At 41.4% G+C, this 18,139-nt stretch overlaps 1 protein-coding gene across 2 annotated transcripts in view; it reads left to right on the top strand.

Annotated features, from left to right (window-relative positions):
- The window catches only part of pstpip2 (proline-serine-threonine phosphatase interacting protein 2), a 115,557-nt gene that overhangs the window by 76,847 nt on the left and 20,571 nt on the right, over positions 1-18,139 (top strand). For both annotated transcript variants that reach the window (XM_048595106.1, XM_020513283.2), the window contains exons 8-9: positions 3,490-3,535; positions 13,149-13,228. In XM_048595106.1, the coding sequence (XP_048451063.1) occupies positions 3,490-3,535; positions 13,149-13,228 (126 nt within the window). The remainder of the gene's footprint in view (positions 1-3,489; positions 3,536-13,148; positions 13,229-18,139) is intronic.

Below are 18,139 nucleotides of genomic sequence, written 5' to 3'. Positions count from 1 at the left end.
AGGAAGTGCCCTGGTCTGCCAGCACTGTGGTGGGGGTTTGCTGACATCTTCTTGATAAATTAATTGAATTAATGCTATTTCTTCCTGTAATGCCAACTCCCAATGTTGTACACTGATTTTGTAGCATTCATTTTAAAATAAAGTATTTCATTTTGATTGAGAAGAATAACAGACTTTCTAGTCCTTAATTCATCTCTATTCTGTCTTTATACCTTTTAATCAATGAAGCCCTTTCCATTCCTTCAAATTCATCAGGTCAACAAAATAATCTTTGACTTCTTCAATAATAATTTCTCTTCTTCTTTGTTCAATTTGGTGCAATCACTTGTTCGTATTTGCTGTCAAGTCTCTGAATAAAAAAGTAAAGAACTTTTCTTAAAGTTTTGGAATTGGAAGGTAGCAAATGAATTCACAATTTAAGAAAAGAATAAGGGAAAAACGGGTAACTATAGACCTGTCTGCCCTCAATCAGTAATAGAGCAAATAGTGGAATCTGTTATTAAGGATGTGATATGTGGACGCTGAGGAAATAATGATCTGACTGGGCGTAGTCAGCATGGATTTGTGAATGGTAAATCATGTTTGACTAACCTGTTTGGGCAGCACAGTGGCTCATTTGTTAGCACAGCTGCCTCACAGCGCCAGGATCTGGGTTCAGTTTCACCCTTGGGTGACTGTTTGGAGTTTGCATGTTCTCCACGTGTCTGTGTGGGTTTCCTCCGGGTGGTCTGGTTTCCTCCCACAGTCCAAAGATGTGCAAGTTAGATGGATTGACCATGCTAAATTGCCCATAGTGTTCAGGATGTGTAGATTAGGTGGATTGTAGGGTTTGGGTCTTGGTGGAATGTTCTGAGGGTCGGTGTGGACTTGTTGGGCCAAAGGGCCTGTTCCCACACTGCAGGGATTCTATGATTCTATGATAACTTGTTGGAGATTTTTGAAGATGTTATAGACAATATTGATAATGTGATATACTTAGATTTTCAGGCTTTTAATAAAATTCCCCACAGGTGGTACTTAGCAAAATTAAAGTACATGGGATGGTACATAGGTGATAATATGACATGGATTGCAGATTGGTTAGCAGACAGAAAACAGAGAGTAGGGATAAATGGTACATTCTTACATTGGCAGACTGTGACTTTTGGGGTTACACAAGGAATGATTCTTGGGCCCCAGCTGGACCAAATATATTTCCAAATTTGCAATGATACAAAACTATGTGGGACTGTTTGTTCGGTGGAAGATGTAAAGCGCCTTTAAAAGGATGGGACAGGCTTAGTGAATGGGCAAAAGCATGGAGATGGAACACAGTATGGAAAAATGTGAGGAACATGTGTGGATCTTGCTTAAGTGACAAGATGTTGGAAAGTGTCGATTGCAAAGTGATGTAGGTGACAGTGTCAATAAGTCACCAAAGGCACATGCAGGTGCAGCAAGATATTAGGAAAACTCATGGAATGTTAGCCATTATTGCAAGAGGATTTGAGTACAGGAATAGTGAATTCTTGCTTCAATTGTGTCGGAGTTTGATTAGATGACATTTTGAGTACCGTGTGCAGTTTTGATTTCCTTATTTCCGGCAAGATGTTATTTTCAGAGAGGGAGTGCAATGAAGGTTCACCAGCCTTGTTCCTGGGATGGTGAGACTGTCCTACGAAGAGAGACTGGACAAACTGTGATCTCATTGAAACTTACAAAGCACTTAAGGGGTTAGACAAAGATAATTTTTTTACTCAGAGGATTATGAACCTTGGAATTCTCTTCCACAGAGTTCTGTGAATACTTCAACTTAGAGTATGTTTTAGGTAAAGATTGATAGATTTCTGATTACCAATCGCGTACAGGGTTATGGGGATTGGTGCATAAAAAGTATTAAAGTGTTGGATCAGCTATGATCATATTAAATGGTGGGACAGTCTCAGTGGGAAGAATAGCCTATTCCTGTTCCTGTACAGTGCTTTTCATCCTCTCAGGACACACAAAGTATTTTAAAGAGAATGAAGTGATGTTGATTGAGTGGTAGATATTGACCAGAACCCTGGGTTAACATTGCTGCCCTACAATAGTGTTCTGGAATCTTGTCCCGGAGAGTAATCGTAAAACCATAAGTTGTAGAAACAGATGTAGGCCATTCAGTCCATTGAATCTGCTCTGCCATTCACAGAGTTCATGGCTGATATGATAATCCTCAAATCTACTTTACTTGCCTTTTCATTGATTCCCTTACTGATTAAAAATCTGTCTGTCTCAGCTTTGAATATACTTAATGACCCAGCTTCTACAGCCCTTTGCCATGAAGAATTCCACACATTCGCTGCCCTCTGGGAGAAGCAATTTCTCCTCATCTCTGCCTTAAACGGGCGGCCCCTTATTCTAAGATTATTCTCTCTGGTTCGAGGCTTTCCCTCAAGGGGAAACAACATCTTGCGTGTTTCAATAACATTTACCTCCATTCTTCAATATTCTAATAAGCACTGACCAAACCTACTGAGCCAATCTTCATAAAACAGTGCTTTCAAACCTATCAGCTCAGGAAACTTCCCTGGACTGTCTCCAATGCCAGTATATCTTGCCTTAGATAAAGGGCCCAAACTATTTACAGTAGCTGTGGTCTAACTAGTCCCTTGTATAGTTTTAGCCAAATGTCCCTACTTCTGTACTCCAGTTCCTTTGGATTAAAGGCCAACATCCCATTTGCCTTCCCTATTACCTGCTAAACCCTTCATGGTTCATGCACGAGGACTCCCAAATCCCTCAATGTTGTAGCTTCCTGCAGTCTTTCTCTTTTTTTTATTCATTCATGGGACAGTCAGTATTTAATTGCCCATCTCTAATTGCCAGAGGGCGGTTAAGAGTCCAGCACATTTCTCTGAGTCTGGAGTCATACTTGGATCAGGCCAGGTAAGGACTGCTATTTCCTTCCCTAAAAGAGATCAGTGAACCAGATGGGTTTTTCTGACAATTGCCAATGGTTTCATCACTAGACTCTTAATTATAGATATTTATTGAATTCAAATTCTACCATCTGCCAGGGCAGGATTCGAACCTGGGCCCCAGACTAATAGTCTAACAATAATCCATCACCTCCCCCAAAGTAAAATTTAAATTTAATTTAAATAAATTTCAATAATATTTGCTCCACTTGGAGCCTGGGTTTAATACCTTAACCAAAAGATAGCACCTCCAACAGTGTGGCACTGCCCCTTGAAAAAATTACAAGTTCAAATCCCATTTCAAAGGCTTGAGCACAACATTTGAGGCAGTGTGGTGCATCATAGTGCATCCAGTGACACTACAAGTAACTCCAGATGGAAAAGAAAGGAGGATAGAGAGTTGCTGGTTTCAGTAAATCACCTTACTGTTTAATGCCATCGATATCCTATAGTGGTCTTGCGATTGAGAGTCTGATGAGATGCTGGGCATGAGATTGTTTTAAATTGTGTTGCTTTTTAAAATCATTCCATGTGATAATATTCTGTTTTTCAGTTGCAGTCAAAGGCAAACCAGAGTAAACAAATTGCAGAAGATGCTGGTGAGTGAAGCAACAATAAAATATTTATAGGGATGGAGTAGAATATTGTGAGTGGAAAGCCAGACATGCCAAACTTGACTCATTAGAAAGGATGTTCCTTGAATTGAACGTCTACCTGCTTTTCTGTTGTTACCCCTAAAATAAATACATGCAGCTGCTTCCAATTAAATGGCTTGCATTCAAAGCTGTAAATTCTCCTCCCAAAATTTCAATGATGAACAATCTGAAGCACAAAGGGACTTGGGAGTCTTGCTTTAGGATTCTCTTAAGGTTAAGACTCAGGTTCAGTTGGAAATTAGGAGGGCAAATGCAATGTTAGCATTCATCCCAAGAGGACTAGACTACAAGAGCAGAGGTGTACAGCTGAGGCTGTATAAGGCTGTGGCCAGACCACATTTGGAATATTCTGAACAGTTTTGGGCCCTGTGTCCGAGGAAAGATGTGCTGGCTTTGGAGGGGATCCAGCGGAGGTTTACAAGAATGATCCTGGTGATGAAAGGTTTGTCATTTGAGGAGCGGTTGAGGACTCTGGATCTGGAGTTTAGAAGGATGAGGAGCATCTCATTGAAAGTTACAGAATACTGAAAGGCTTGGATAGAGTGGAGGTAGAGACAATATTTTTAATATAGAAGAGCAATAATAGTACCCGAACGCACAGCCTCAAAGTGAAGGGATGGTCCTTTAGAACTGCGATGTGGAAGAATTTCTTCAGCCAGTTTGGTGAATCTGTGAAACCTGTTTCTGCAGAGGGCTGTGGAGGCCAAGTCATTGAGTGTATTTCAAGCAGAGATAGATGGGTTCTTGATTAGTAAGGGAACAGAGATTGCGGGGAGAAAGCAGGAGAATGGGGTTGAGAAGTATATCAGCCATGATCAAACAGCAGAACAGTTTTGATGGGTCGAATGTCCTAATTATGCTCCTATATCTAATGGTCTTATGGAAACACAGCCATAGTGAATCCATCCACACTTGCTTCAAGCACATATAATAACACAAGAAGAGAATTTTGGAGCAGGCTGTTCAACCCCTCATGTCTGCTTCACCTCCTGATAGCTGATCTGATTGTATCTTTTGCTTTTCTGTCTGTCCCATATATTCTCTGACTCCCTGACCACTCAAGAATGTATCCAACTCAGTTTTAAAAATATTCACCACCTCCCAAGACAAAGGATTTTCTGAGAGAGAAAACAAAATTTTCCTAATCTCTATCTTAAATGGATGTCCTCTTATTTTTAACCATGTGTCCTAGTTCTGGTCTCCTCCACACCCTGTCAAATTGTGTCACGATCTGATATGCTTCAATAAGATCACCTCTCCTTTCTCTAGCCCACGGTAGATATAGGCCGAATCTGTCACAGCTTTCCCATTAGAAACCACCTTCATCCCAGGAATCAGGTAACTGCACTTTCTCTGCACTGCTCTCCATGCAATTGTGCCCTAACTTAAATAAAGTGACCACTGGAGCCAAGTCTAAAATCGTACTCGGCATTTCGAAGGATGTTGAATGATCTTGAATAGAAAATGGACCTCTTTTACAAATACTTGAATGGATCATTTTGCATGTGGACAAGTCAAACAACTTGTTTGCAGACACATTCTCTTTTCATTTTAATTCTGTATTTGAAAACCAGTGAGCAAGTGAGTCCGAACGTGGATCATTCAGCTTAAACTAAGAAATAACATAAATTAATGAGGACTGAAGATCCGGGATGTACACAGCCAAGGCTCAATAGCAAACTAATTAATTTTATAAACCACATGCTCCTTGAGTCAAGTCTCCCTCTCTGATCAGTGGAGATCTCCCATGCCATGGAGTACAGGAGCAGGCTTGAGCAGTTCTGAGAGGACGCATAGAGAGGACGCATAGAGTCATAGAGCTGTACAGCATGGAAACAGACCCTTCAGTCCAACTCGTCCATGCCAACCAGATATCCTAAATTAATCTGGTCCCATTTGCCAGCATTTGGCCCTCCAAACTCTTCCTATTCATAAGCCATCCAAATACCTTTTAAATATTGTAATCATACCAGCCTTCACCCCTTCCTCTGACAGCTCATTCCATACACGCACCACCCTCTGAGTGAAAAAGTTGCCCCTTAAGTCCCTTCTATATCTTTCCCCTCTCACCTTAAACCTATGCCCTCTAGTTTTGGACTCCACTACCCTGGGGGAAAGACTTTGGCTGTTGACGCTATCCATGCCCCTCATGATTTTATAAATTTCTATAAGGTCACCCCTCATCCTCCGACGCTCCAGGGAACATAGCCTCAGCCTATTAAGCCTCTCCCCATTGCTCCGTGAAGGTCATGGCCTACTGCTCTCCTCCCACATAGAGCTGCACATTGCAACATTGCTAATGGCGTAACTGCAGCAAAGTGAAATATGTCACTCAAGTAACTTCCTATTTGCAATTTAACACTTTTAAAAATGTTGCTTGTGGAATTGAACTTGAATATTTTTGAAAGAGCAATTTTTCCAAAGGTTTTTGTCTGTCAGAGTTAACGTTTCGGGTCCGGTGACCCTTCCTCTGAACAGTGACCCTTCCTCAATTCTGCCACTTGTTCCCCAATTCTACATTCAGACCTTGTTCATTCATCTTCTATGGTCTTGAAAGGGTGCAATGATAGCAGTGTTTCCCAAAGCCTACCCCCATTGTGGACCCATTTTGAAGCTTGAAAATTTCCATGACACCAAAGCTGTGAGGGTGAGGGAGTCACCCATGACAGTGGATGGAGCAGAAACTGGAGAGCTGTAAGAGCAGGAAAAGTGTGGAGTGAAGAGTCCTCCAGCCCACCGTCACAGCTGTACAAGGGGTCTTGGAGTATGTTGGAGATTGGGAAGCTGTGAAAGAGAAAGTAGGAAGTGTGAAAGCAGGGACTGGGGAAGGTGGGGAATTGGCACAATAAGTAAAGGACAACCTCCCAAACCAGTCCAGGGCATGGTCACGTCTCCAGTCAGGAAGGCCTTATTCTGGGTCTCTGCAGTCCAAGGAGTGGGGCATGGTCAGTCCATTGGTTCCATAGCAGGGTCTTGTGGGTAGTGCTGGTAAATGGGGAGATGCACAGGCACCAGTCAGGGGTCTGGACATGTCCTGCCCAGGACGGTATGTTCATGGCAGTGGAGGAGGTGGGTCATAGAGTCATAAAGTCATACAGCATGGAAACAGAGATAACAAGGTGTAGAGATGGAAACAGTCCCTTTGGTCCAATTTGACCACGCCAACCAAGCTTCCAAAACAAAACTAGTCCCACATACCTACATTTGGCCCATATCCCTATCAACCTTTCCAATTCATGTCCCTGTCCAAATGTCTTTTTTAAAACACCTACCACTTCCTTTGGAAGTTCATTCCACGTACGAACCACCTTCTCTGTGAAAAAGTTGCCCCTCGGGTCCCTTTTAAATTTTTCTCCTCTCACCAAAGCAATATGCACTCTGGTTTTGAACTCCCCCCAAGCTAGGGAAAAGACCTTTGCTATTCACCTTATGTATGCCCCTCATGATTTTATAATCTTCTATAAGTTCACCCCTCAACTTCCTACACTCCAGTGAAAAAGGTCCCAGCTTTTCCAGCCTCTGCTTATAACTCAAACCCTCCAGTCCCGTCAACATCCTTGTAAATCTTTTCTGAACCCTGTCCAATTTAATATTCTTCATTCAGCAGGGTGACCAGAAATGTACTCGGTACTCCAAAAGTGCCATCACTATGTCTTGTACAACTCAAGATGACATCCCAACTCCTATATTCAGGGGTCTGTTCAATGAAGGAAAACATGCTAAACACCTTCTTAAGCACCCTGTCTACTTTTGAGAGTTAGTAAGAACTGCAGATGCTGGAATCAGAGATAACACAGTGTGGAGCTGGAGGAACACAGCAGGCCAGGCAGCATCAGAGGAGCAGGAAAGCTGACGTTTCGGGTCAGGATCATTCTTCAGAAATCTGGCGATGGCATGTTAATGAGAAAAGGGGAGGGAATAAGTGACGTGACAATGGCTGGTATGGCTGTTAGTATTGGTGTATGTAGAAGAAAAGTGGTGAGGTGTCCCCAGATGAATGTGTAGGCGTTACAGAGGGCATGCAGTATTACTGGTTTGAGAAGCTGAGGGAGAGGTGAATGGGTGAGGAAGAAGTTGCAATGCTGTGAGCCTTGGTGGAGGGTGGGTGCAGTAGTAGGGATGGAGTATGAAGTGGGACTTAACTTGGTGGAGGATTGACCTTCTTTCTACACTGCTGGCTGTTCCTCCACAGCCCTGGATGTGGCACTGACCTGGGTGATGATCTCAGACTACACTGGCAAGGTCTAGTGCATGGCCACTTCTGCTACTCCTCCAGGACAAGGACTCCTCATCTTTGCACCACCCCATCAACCAAAACCTCCAGGTCATTGTTGGAAAATCCTGTCCTCCAACATGTTGCAAGTCTGACCCATGCCCAAGCAGGGCAGCTTTGGAATGCCAGTGCATACGCAGACACACAGTGCTGTTTAAAAGATGATGCAGGCTCAAGGGATGCGGATATTTTGGTGGGTACCCTCTGAGTGGCGAATTTTGGGGGAACGGTGCGAGGTAAGTTAAGGTGAAATCAGATGTGTGAGACACTGTGGGGCAGGGTAGGTAATCAATGAGGTGAGTTGGGTAAGATGGGACGAGAAAATTCACAAGGCTTCGTGATGAAAAGCCCTTAAAAAAAATCTTGATGCAATTCAGACTTTGCCAAAAAAAACCCACAAAATTCAGCCTATTGTGGCTACTCTGACTTTTGCCACAGTTATAATATTAGACAGACTAAATTGGGAAGATGTGCTTCCCACGTTCAAACTGTTTTTATATTCATAAAGGGATTTGGCAGCTATGAGTCATTAGCTTGACCTTAAAAAATTGGAAAAGTTATAGCGTAAGCAACTGGAAACAGAATGGACAAGAAGCATAATAAATGGCAGATGTCTAACCTCAGAGAATTTGATAAGGCTGAACCCATAAGAAGTGGAATACACAGATTTCCAAAGGCTTCTGATTGATGTTGTACAATGTGCACTTTATTACAATCTAAGCTATTTAGCTGCTGAGCAAATGGGTATCAAAGGTAGGCTACACACATGCACATGATTCTCCCTTTCCAGTTCAATTCTATTGATATATCCCACTCTACATCTCACTTTGGGTACACACCAGTTTTCAAGTTCAAAAATGAGGTCACTTGAGGGACCCTTTCATCCTGGGATATGCCTGCCATCTGCCTGCATGTGGGTCGATGTATGTTTCTGCATCCTGTGAACACTTTCTCTCAAATTCAAATCACAGACTAAACTATGAGATAAATGGAACCGGAATAGAGCAATGAATCATAAAACAAAAATACAACTCCCCAGAGATGGTGCAATAGTGGTTAGGAACAGAATGCTGGCCACTTTCTCCACCCACCTCCCTTAACCAGGTCAGTGGTTCTGCAGTGTTCAGGTAACTCATTACAGACTGAGAGTTGCCCCGTGACTCTCCTCCTTTGTACGGCTCAGCTGAGCCCTCAAGCAGCAGATATTTCCTGAAAAATGATTTACATTTGGTTTATGGTGTATGTGGCCTCTTTGCATGTTTGCACATTCAAGTAAAGTTGCTTTTTATAACTGCTGTATGAGTCAGAATGGCTTGTTTATTGGCACTGTCTGTAGTGAAACTATTTTGCAAGTTTCCATCTACCCAGACAAAATTATGCTTCCTTGTAATTTGTCTTCAGACTGTTTCCAATCCTTTTCTATTTTGATCATTATGATGAAAAGGTACAGTTCACATTTTTCCTAGGAATATAGGCACAAGAATAGGCCATTCAGCCCATCAAGACTGCTGCACCAGTTAATACACACAAGGCTGCTTGAACACTTCAACGCCTTTTACCAACACTATCCCCATAACCTTTATGCATTGATAATCAGAAATTTATCAATCCCTACTTTGAAAGCTCACACTTTGAGTTTACAATGCTCTGCAGTGTTCCCTTTAGTTTTCATCTCAGCTCTGCAGGTTTCCGAAGTCCATGTACAGCAATGACCTCTGCCAGAACCAGATGTCATGCAGTAATTGGCATGTTGACACCAATTGCTGTGCATGGAATCATGGAGCGGCTGTGTATGCAGCTCTGAGGGAACACTGGTCCTCTGGTTTGTGCCCCCTGGTTTTGCACTTCCCAACCGGACAAATATCTGATGGACAGCGCAGATGCAATGCGGTTAAGTATTTTTAGGTTTCATTGCGATCACCTCTCATTCTTTGATACACTGGAGAATACAGGCTCAGTTTGCTCAATCTCTGTCCAAAGGACAGCCCCACCATTTTGGGAACAAGTCTGATGAACCTTTGTTGCACTCCCTCTACGGCAATAATATTTTTCCTGAGATTAGGAAACCAAAGCTGCCCACGGTACTCCAGATGCGAACTAACCAAGCTCCTATTCAATTGAAGCAAGACTTCGATACTCTTGTACTCAACTCCTGTTATGATAGCCTTCCACCTGCATATTAGCCTTCAGTGACTTATTGATCAGGGCACCTTGGTCCCTTTGTATATCTACACTTTTCAATCTCTTACCATTTAAAAAAAAACTTTGCATATCTGTTTCTCCTACTAAATTGGATGACATCAGATTTTCCACATTATATTCCATCTGCAATATTCTTACCCATTCACGAAGCTTGTTCAAGATGCTTTACATTTTCCTTACAACACACTTTCCCACTTAGTTTTGTATCATCCGTAAATTTGGAAATATTACATTGGTGCCCACCTCAAAATAAGTTATATATGCATATATATACATATTTTGTGTATCAAGTATTAGTCTTTCAGTACCCACTAGTCACAATCTGCCAACATGATAATGACCTATTTATTCCTACTCTGCTTTCTGTCTGCAAGCTGAACCTTAATCCATTACCTCCTATCCAATGTGCTTTAATTTTGCTAACCAACTTCCTGCGGGGAGGACATTATCAAAACCCTTCTGACGAGTCATTTCTACTACATCCATCAACTCCCCTTTATCAATTTTGTTGGGAAAATCCTCAAAAAAATCCAATAAGTTCATCAATCAAGATTTCCATTTGTAAATCTGTGCTTACAATGCCCTATCAGATCATTGTGATCCATTTATGTCATCCTTTATAATAGATTCAAGAATTTCTCTACAATTGATGTAAGGTTCACAGGTTTGCAGCTCTCTGTTTCTTTCTTGCCACCATCTTAAGTTGTGCAATGATATTTGATAGCTTCTAATCTACAAGAATCTTTCCAGAATATCCAAAATTTTGAAAGATAAAAAAATTGCTTTGATTATCTCTGTAGCCATCTCCTTCAACACTCTGGAACATAGTATATCCTAGCATTTATCGACTGCCATGAAGCTCTTATAGAGGTTACTTGCTCAGAAGAATTTAAAATCCACTACCTTCTACAATAAGAACTCATGTTGAGGACCAAAGCATTGCAACCAGTAAACCAAGTCCATTATCAGAGATCACAGTAATACCATCAGCAGATGGTATTATTTAAGAATGTGGATCATTCAAAAGAGGTAATTGGCATGCCTTTATTGATTGAGGCCCAGGAAGCTGATTGAGTTAATTATATTAGTACGGAGAGCTCGTATTGAAGCTGAGGCTGCGGAGTTTGCTTAAAAAGGGAATTCTGATGAGGAAGCAGAGACATCCTCTCACGCTTGAGGATGAAGAATGGACAGTTGTTCATCAATTAGTGGTACTGTCCAGATTTTGTAAGGAGGTATTGTCCACAGCATGTGAGATTCATAAGACAGAACATATAGGAATACAGAAAAAGCAGGTGTCAATGAACAAGTAATTTTACATGGCCAAGATTTCATAAAGATGTAGCCAGTTCTGTAACACATGTCATACACATCAGGAGGTAGGAAACCTCGACATGTAATCGAACCGGTACCTTTGATACCCATGCCAGTTTTTGAAGAATCATTTAGCCAAGTGTTAGTGGATTGTGTAGAGTCATTACCAAAAACAAAACTAGGACATAAGTTTATCCTTATTGTTATGGATGTGACAACCCAATTCCCTTAAGGACATTTACAGCTAGGGTAGTGATGGAATTATTGATGAAGTGTTTTTAATTGTTATAGGCTAACATTTGACATACAATCTGATCAGTTCTAAATTTTTTGACTATAGTTTTCCAGGAAGTCATTAGCAGTTTGGGTATAAAATAATTAAAGTTGGTTGCATATCATCCACAAACACAGGGAGCTTTAGGTGTCGTCGGTGTCGCAAAACCATGATTTAGGCATATTGTACTGAATATCCACAGGATTGGGACTAAGGATTAGATTTCTTACTATTTGCTACCAGAGATTCTCCAAATGTGTCCACTGGATTTAGTCCGTTTGAATAGGTTAATGTTCATGAGATTAGAGGTCCAATAAAATTGATTCGGGAGAAGGTCTTGAATCAAAAAGTCAAATTCTCAATGTTGGGTTATATTTCCATCTTTCTAGGAAGACTCACAGGAGTATGTAAGGCAGCAGAGGAATATCTGAAAGTTTTACAGATGAAAGTGAAAGAAAAGGCACATAAACATTCAACAATTAGAATGTTTCAAGTGGGAAATGAAGTAATGGTGTTGATGCCTTTACAAGGTGAACCCCTGAAAGTGAAATCTAGAGGCCCTGACTCATGTTCTAATATTTAAAACAGAACAACAGGAGGATCTTGCAAGACTAAACATAACAACCAAAGAACTGTGGATGCTGGAAATCTGAAACAAAATCAGAAAATGGGAAAACTCAGCAGGTCTAGCAGCATCTGTGGAGAGAAAGCAGAGTTCAGCGACCCTTCTTCAGTTCTGAGGAAGTTTTCCTTCATGTTTTACTTCAGTGTTCTAATCATACAAAGGACAATAAAAAAAGTACTTAGGGGCTGTTGTTGTGCATCTGTTGTTTGCATGGAGTTTAAACATGCATCGTCATGTATAGATACATAGTCGCCTCCAGAAAGAAATCCTCCATTTGGTCTCCCAGTTTGAGCCATCCAGACACTGCCACAGGAACGATATCAACTTGAAACATTAATTCTGTTTCTCTCTGCACAGAATTTGTTATTGCTGAGTATTTGCTGTGTTTATTTAAAGTTTTCAGCATCTGCATTGTTTGTTTCTTTTTATTTGAGTCTGCTGGACTCTTCAGAGGGCTGGAACATGGTGGTGTTTATGAGGTCAAGAGATGGAGAGTAGGGGTGGGAAGAACAGATTGTGAGGCTGTCCAAAGCAAAAGACATGCACAGTGCTGATGGTGGTAAAGGGGAAATAAAGATGTACAATGGGGTGTATCGAAGGTTTGAAAAGAAGAAAATAGGTCCACTTAGCTGAGAGCAAAGTCAAGAAGACACAAGCAAAATACGGCCAGGGATATGGGTGGATTGTAAGAATAGTGGAGGACAGAGTTCATGATCTGAAGTTGCAGAACTCAGTAATGTTTTTGTTTCAGATTGACAGCATCCACAGTATTTTGCTTTCTGCTGGATTACATAATGGTGTAGTTTATAGGCTTAATGTCCTTAATGCTTCACGCAAAGATTTTGAATCTTGTTTTCCCACCTTACAGATCGAACATACCAGCAGAATGTTTCCACCCTGGAGAAGATCCAGGAGGAATGGCAAAATGAGCACATCAGGACCTGTGAGGTAGGTGTAAGTGTACATACCAAAATAACATTGAATACCTCCCAATGATGTGCAGGCCAGACAGATTCAATTGATCTGCAAACCCTTTGTCAAATTGGATTAAGCTAATCCAAACTCCAAATCTGGATCGCTGTTACTGACTGCAACATATAGCAAGGTGAAAAATTTATATCACATTTTTTCAATTCACCAATAATACTTTTTTAATGCAACGTTTTCCAGCCAGCGATTCTGAAGAAGGGTTCAATACTGTTCATTGCAGCTGTGAGCATAATACTGAAGGCTGTGTTGCTTGCACAGTGCCAGGGTTAAGAACGTCTCCTCGAGGCTGGAGAGCAACTTGAAGTGGGGGAGAAGAATAGAGATCCAGTTGTCATCGTCCACATAGATGCTGATGACATTGATAGCACTGGGAAGAAGGTTCTGCTGAAAGATTTTGAACATTTAGGTGCTGAATTAGGAACCAGAACCTCCAAGGTAATAATCTCTGGATAACTACCTGAGCCATGGGCAAACTGGCATTGAGTAAATAAAGTTAAGGAGTTAAATGTATGGCTCAGAATCTGGTGTGGAAAAGATAGGTTTCAGATCATGGGGCACTGCCACCAGAACAGGGGTCAAAGGGAGCTGCTAGGGAGTAGGACATGCTTCACTTAAACAGTTTTGGGGCCAGTGTCCTGTTTAATTGAACAACTAGGGTCATGGAGATGGCTTTAAACTAATTGGATGGAGGAGTATTTAGGAAAAGGATGGTGTAGGCTTCCAAAGCAAGAGGGTGTGATAGCTTTACAGGGCAGCTATTTGGATGTTGGTATCCGCAATGGCACAGGAAGAAGTAGAAAACATGGAAAAACGGCAGCAAATGGGATCACAGGGGTTAAAAATGGTAAAAATGCAAATTAATGGCCCTTTAGCCAAATGTATATTGTTTTTGGAACAAAATAAATGAATTAATGGCACAACCCACAGTCTAAAGACATGCAGGTGAGATGGATTGGCCATGCTAAATTGCCTATAGTGTCTAGGGTGGGAAATGCTGGGATAGGATAAGGTGTGGGTCTGGGTGGAATGCTCTTTGGAGGGTTGGTGTGGACTCAATGGGCTGAATGGCCTGCTTCCATGCTGTAAGGATTCTATGACTTATATGACTTAAAAATACAGGTTAATGGATATGATCTTGCAGCCATTACAGAATGCTTAAAATTAAAAACTATGGGTAAGGGAAGAACAGACTTTCTTTTTTAAAAAGTTGCATTTAGAGCTCCTTCTTATAGGCTTTATAATATAAAGTATAGGCTTTAACTTCTCCCAGCATAGAGTGTCAGCAGCAATCAGTCTACAAACACTGAATTTGAGAAACACTGGGTCTTTTTAGGCAAGTCTGTGTTAGCAAATTTTTAAGGGGAGATTATGGCAGTCAGTGAAGTGGTATGCTCCTCCTGACAGATGTGGGAGATTAGGGAACAGTTGGAATGACCCTGGAGACTTTGGATCTGTCTCATATCACAGAACATTTGAATCAGTTGGCAAGGCAGATGGAGTCACTGACCACCCTCCGGTGAAGCTATATGGGTGGAACTCAGAAATAAGAAAGGGATGATGGGATTGTACATAGGCACCTCCAGTAGTCAGCAGGAAACTGAGGAGCAAGTAAGCAGCGAGATCTTAGATATATGTAAGAATAATCGAGTTGTGATTGTAGGGGACTGCCATACTGTTAAGGGTTGGATGGTGAGGAATTTAATAAACGTGTTCAAGAAAATTTTCTTTATCAACATGTAGATGTGCCTCCTAGAGAAGGAACATAACTTGACCTTCTCTTGGGAAATAAGGCAGGGCAAGTGACTGAAGTGTTAGCGGGAGAGCACTTTGGGACCAGTGATCATAATTCTGATAGTTTTAAAATAGTTATGGAAAAGGATAGGCCTTGTATAAAAGTTAACATTCTTAATTGGAGTAAGGCCAATTTTGATGGTATGAGACAGGAACTTTCAAATGTTGACTGGAGTAGATTGTTCACAGGGTTTCAAAAAAAAAGCCAATACATTAGTTATGGGTGAAATTAATATTCATGGCCAAAAACAAAGTTGCTGGAAAAACTCAGCAGGTCTGGCAGCATCTGTGAAGGAAAAAACAGAGTTAATGTTTCGGGTCTGGTTCTTGATTTACAGCATCCGCAGTTCTTTCGGTTTTCATTAATATTCATGGAGATTGGTATAGACAGTATAGCAGAAGAAGCCAGGGGGAAGAATTCATAGAGTGTATTTTGGATAGTTTCTTAGAACAATATGTTGTGGATCCAATCAGAGACTAGGCAATGTTGGTTCTAGTAATCTGCAATAAAGCAAGTTTAATAAGTAATCTTAGACTCAAGAGCCCTTAGGACATAGTCTCAGAATAAAGGGACGCCAATTTAAGACTGAGATGAGGGGGAATTTCCTCTCTCAGAGGGTTGTGAGTCTTTGAAACTCCCTGCCACAGAGAGCTGTGCGGGCAGAGTCCTTGTGTATATTTAAGGCTGAGATAGATGGATTTTTGATCAATAGCAGAATCAAGGGTTATAGGAAATGGGCAGGAAAGTGGATGTGAGGAATGTTGGATCAGTCATGATTGTATTGAATGGTGGAGCAGGCTCGAGGGGCCAAACAGCCTACTCCTGTTCCTACTTTGTATGATCTAACAGTCAACATAATATAGAAGAATTTAGCATTCCATTTGAGAGTGAGAAACCTGCGTCAGAAACAACATCCTAAATTCAGATAAAGTTAATTACAGTGGTGGCTAGAGAGGACTTGGAAAGGAATTTAGTAGCAAAGACAATTGAGGAACAATGACAGATGTTTCAGAAGATCATTCATGGTCCACAACAAAAATATACCCCAGTGAGAAAGAAGGTTCTAGGATGGTGATAAGCCAACCATGGTTGAGCAAGGAAGTTAAGATTGAAAGAAAAAAACATACAATATGTGAAAAGATTAATGGTAAGCTAGATGTTTAGGAAAGTTTCAAAAGCAACAAAAGATAACTCAATAAATAACAAAGAGGGAGAAAAGAGATATCATAGACACAAACAGAAATTGCTGGAAAAGCTCAGCAGGTCTGGGCAACATCTGTGGAGAGGGATCAGTATTAGCACTTCAAGTTGGGAGACCCTTACTCAGACCTGAAACGTTAATTCTGATTTCTCTTCATAGATGCTGCCAGATTTGCTGAGCTTTTCCAGCAATTTCTGATTTTGTTTCTGATTTACAGCATCCACAGTTCTTTCGGTTTTCATTGTAAAAGTAAACATTGTGGTAAGCTAGCAAGTAATTTGAAAACAGAGATCAAGATCTCCTTGAAATATACAAAAAGGAAGAAAGAGGCAAAAGTGAGCATAGGCTCCTTAGAGAATGAGGCTGGGAAAGTAATTCTGGCAGATGGAGTACAATGTTGGTAAATGTGAGATCATCCATTTTGTTAGAAATAACAGCAAAATGGACTATTATTTAAATGGTGAAAAATTGCAGCATGCTGCTATGCAGAGGGACCTGGGTGGCCTTGTGCATGAATCACAAAAAGTTGGTTTGCAGGTGCAACAGGTAGTTAGGAAGGCAAATGGAATTTTGTCCTTCATTGCTGAAGGGATTGAAATAAAAAGCAGAGAGGTTATGTTGCAGCTGTACAAGGTGCTGGTGAGGCCACACCTGGAGTACTGGATACAGTTTCGGTCTCCTTACTAGAGAAAGGATGTACTGGTACTGGAACGGGTGCAGAGGAGGTTCACTTGATTGATTCTGGAGTTGAGGGGGTTGGCTTATGAGGAGAGATTGAGTAGACTGGGACCATACTCATTGGAATTTAGAAGTATGAGGCAGAGAGGGATCTTGTAGAAATATATAAAATTGTGAAGGGAATAGATTAGACAGAAACAGGAGAGGTGTTTCCACTGGCTGGTGAAACTAGAGCTAGGGTCATAGCCTCAAAATAAGGGGAAGCAGATTTAGTACTGAGCTGAGGAGGAAGTTCTCCTAAGGCATTGTGAATGGGGAACTCCCTGCCCAGTGAAGCAGTTGAGGCTACCTTGTTGAATCTTTTAAACAGTAATGGGATTAAGGGTTATGGTGAGTGGGCAGCTAAGTGGAGCTGAGTCCACGAAAATGATCAGCCATGATCTTATTGAATAGTGGGTCAGGCTCAAGGGGCCAAATGGCCTATCATGCTCCTATTTCTTATGTCCTTATAATGGGGGAGCAGGAATTTGCAGAGAAATTGAATAAATACTTCAATTTTACAGTAAAGGAAACTAATACCATTCCAAAAAAGCCTAAAAAATCAAGGATCAAAAAGGGAGACGAAATAAATATGATAACTATCACTAGCAAAAAGGTACTCAGGAAACTAATCGGGCTAAGTTTCCTGGACCTCATGGAATACATCTTAGGAAATTAAAGGAGGTAGCTACAGAGATAGTGGGTGCACTGGATAATAATCTTCCAAGAATCCTTCAATTCTGGAAGGGTTCCAGAGGATTGGAAGACTGCTAATATAACACTTTCATTCAAAAAGGGAGGGAGACAAAAACAGCCAACTATGGACTAGAGATAGTAGGAACTGCAGATGCTGGAGAATCCGAGACAATAAGGTGCAGGGCTGGATGAACACAGCAGGCCAAGCAGCATCATAGGAGCAGAGAGGCTGACGTTTCGGGCCTAAACCCTTCATCAGAAAAGGGGGAGGGGAAGGGGGTTCTGAAATAAATAGGGAGAGAGTGGGAGGCGGATAGAAGAGGGATAGAGGAGATACACAGCAGGCCAAGCAGCATCATAGGAGCAGAGAGGCTGACGTTTCGGGCCTAGACCCTTCATCAGAAAAGGGGGAGGGGCTCTATCCCTCTTCTATCCGCCTCCCACTCTCTCCCTATTTATTTCA

The sequence above is a fragment of the Rhincodon typus genome, chromosome 1 (assembly GCF_021869965.1).
Source record: "Rhincodon typus isolate 14 chromosome 1, sRhiTyp1.1, whole genome shotgun sequence".
Lineage (NCBI taxonomy): Eukaryota > Metazoa > Chordata > Chondrichthyes > Orectolobiformes > Rhincodontidae > Rhincodon > Rhincodon typus.
The sequence above is the reverse complement of the archived record's forward strand: the minus strand, read 5'-3'. Positions and strand labels throughout refer to the sequence as shown.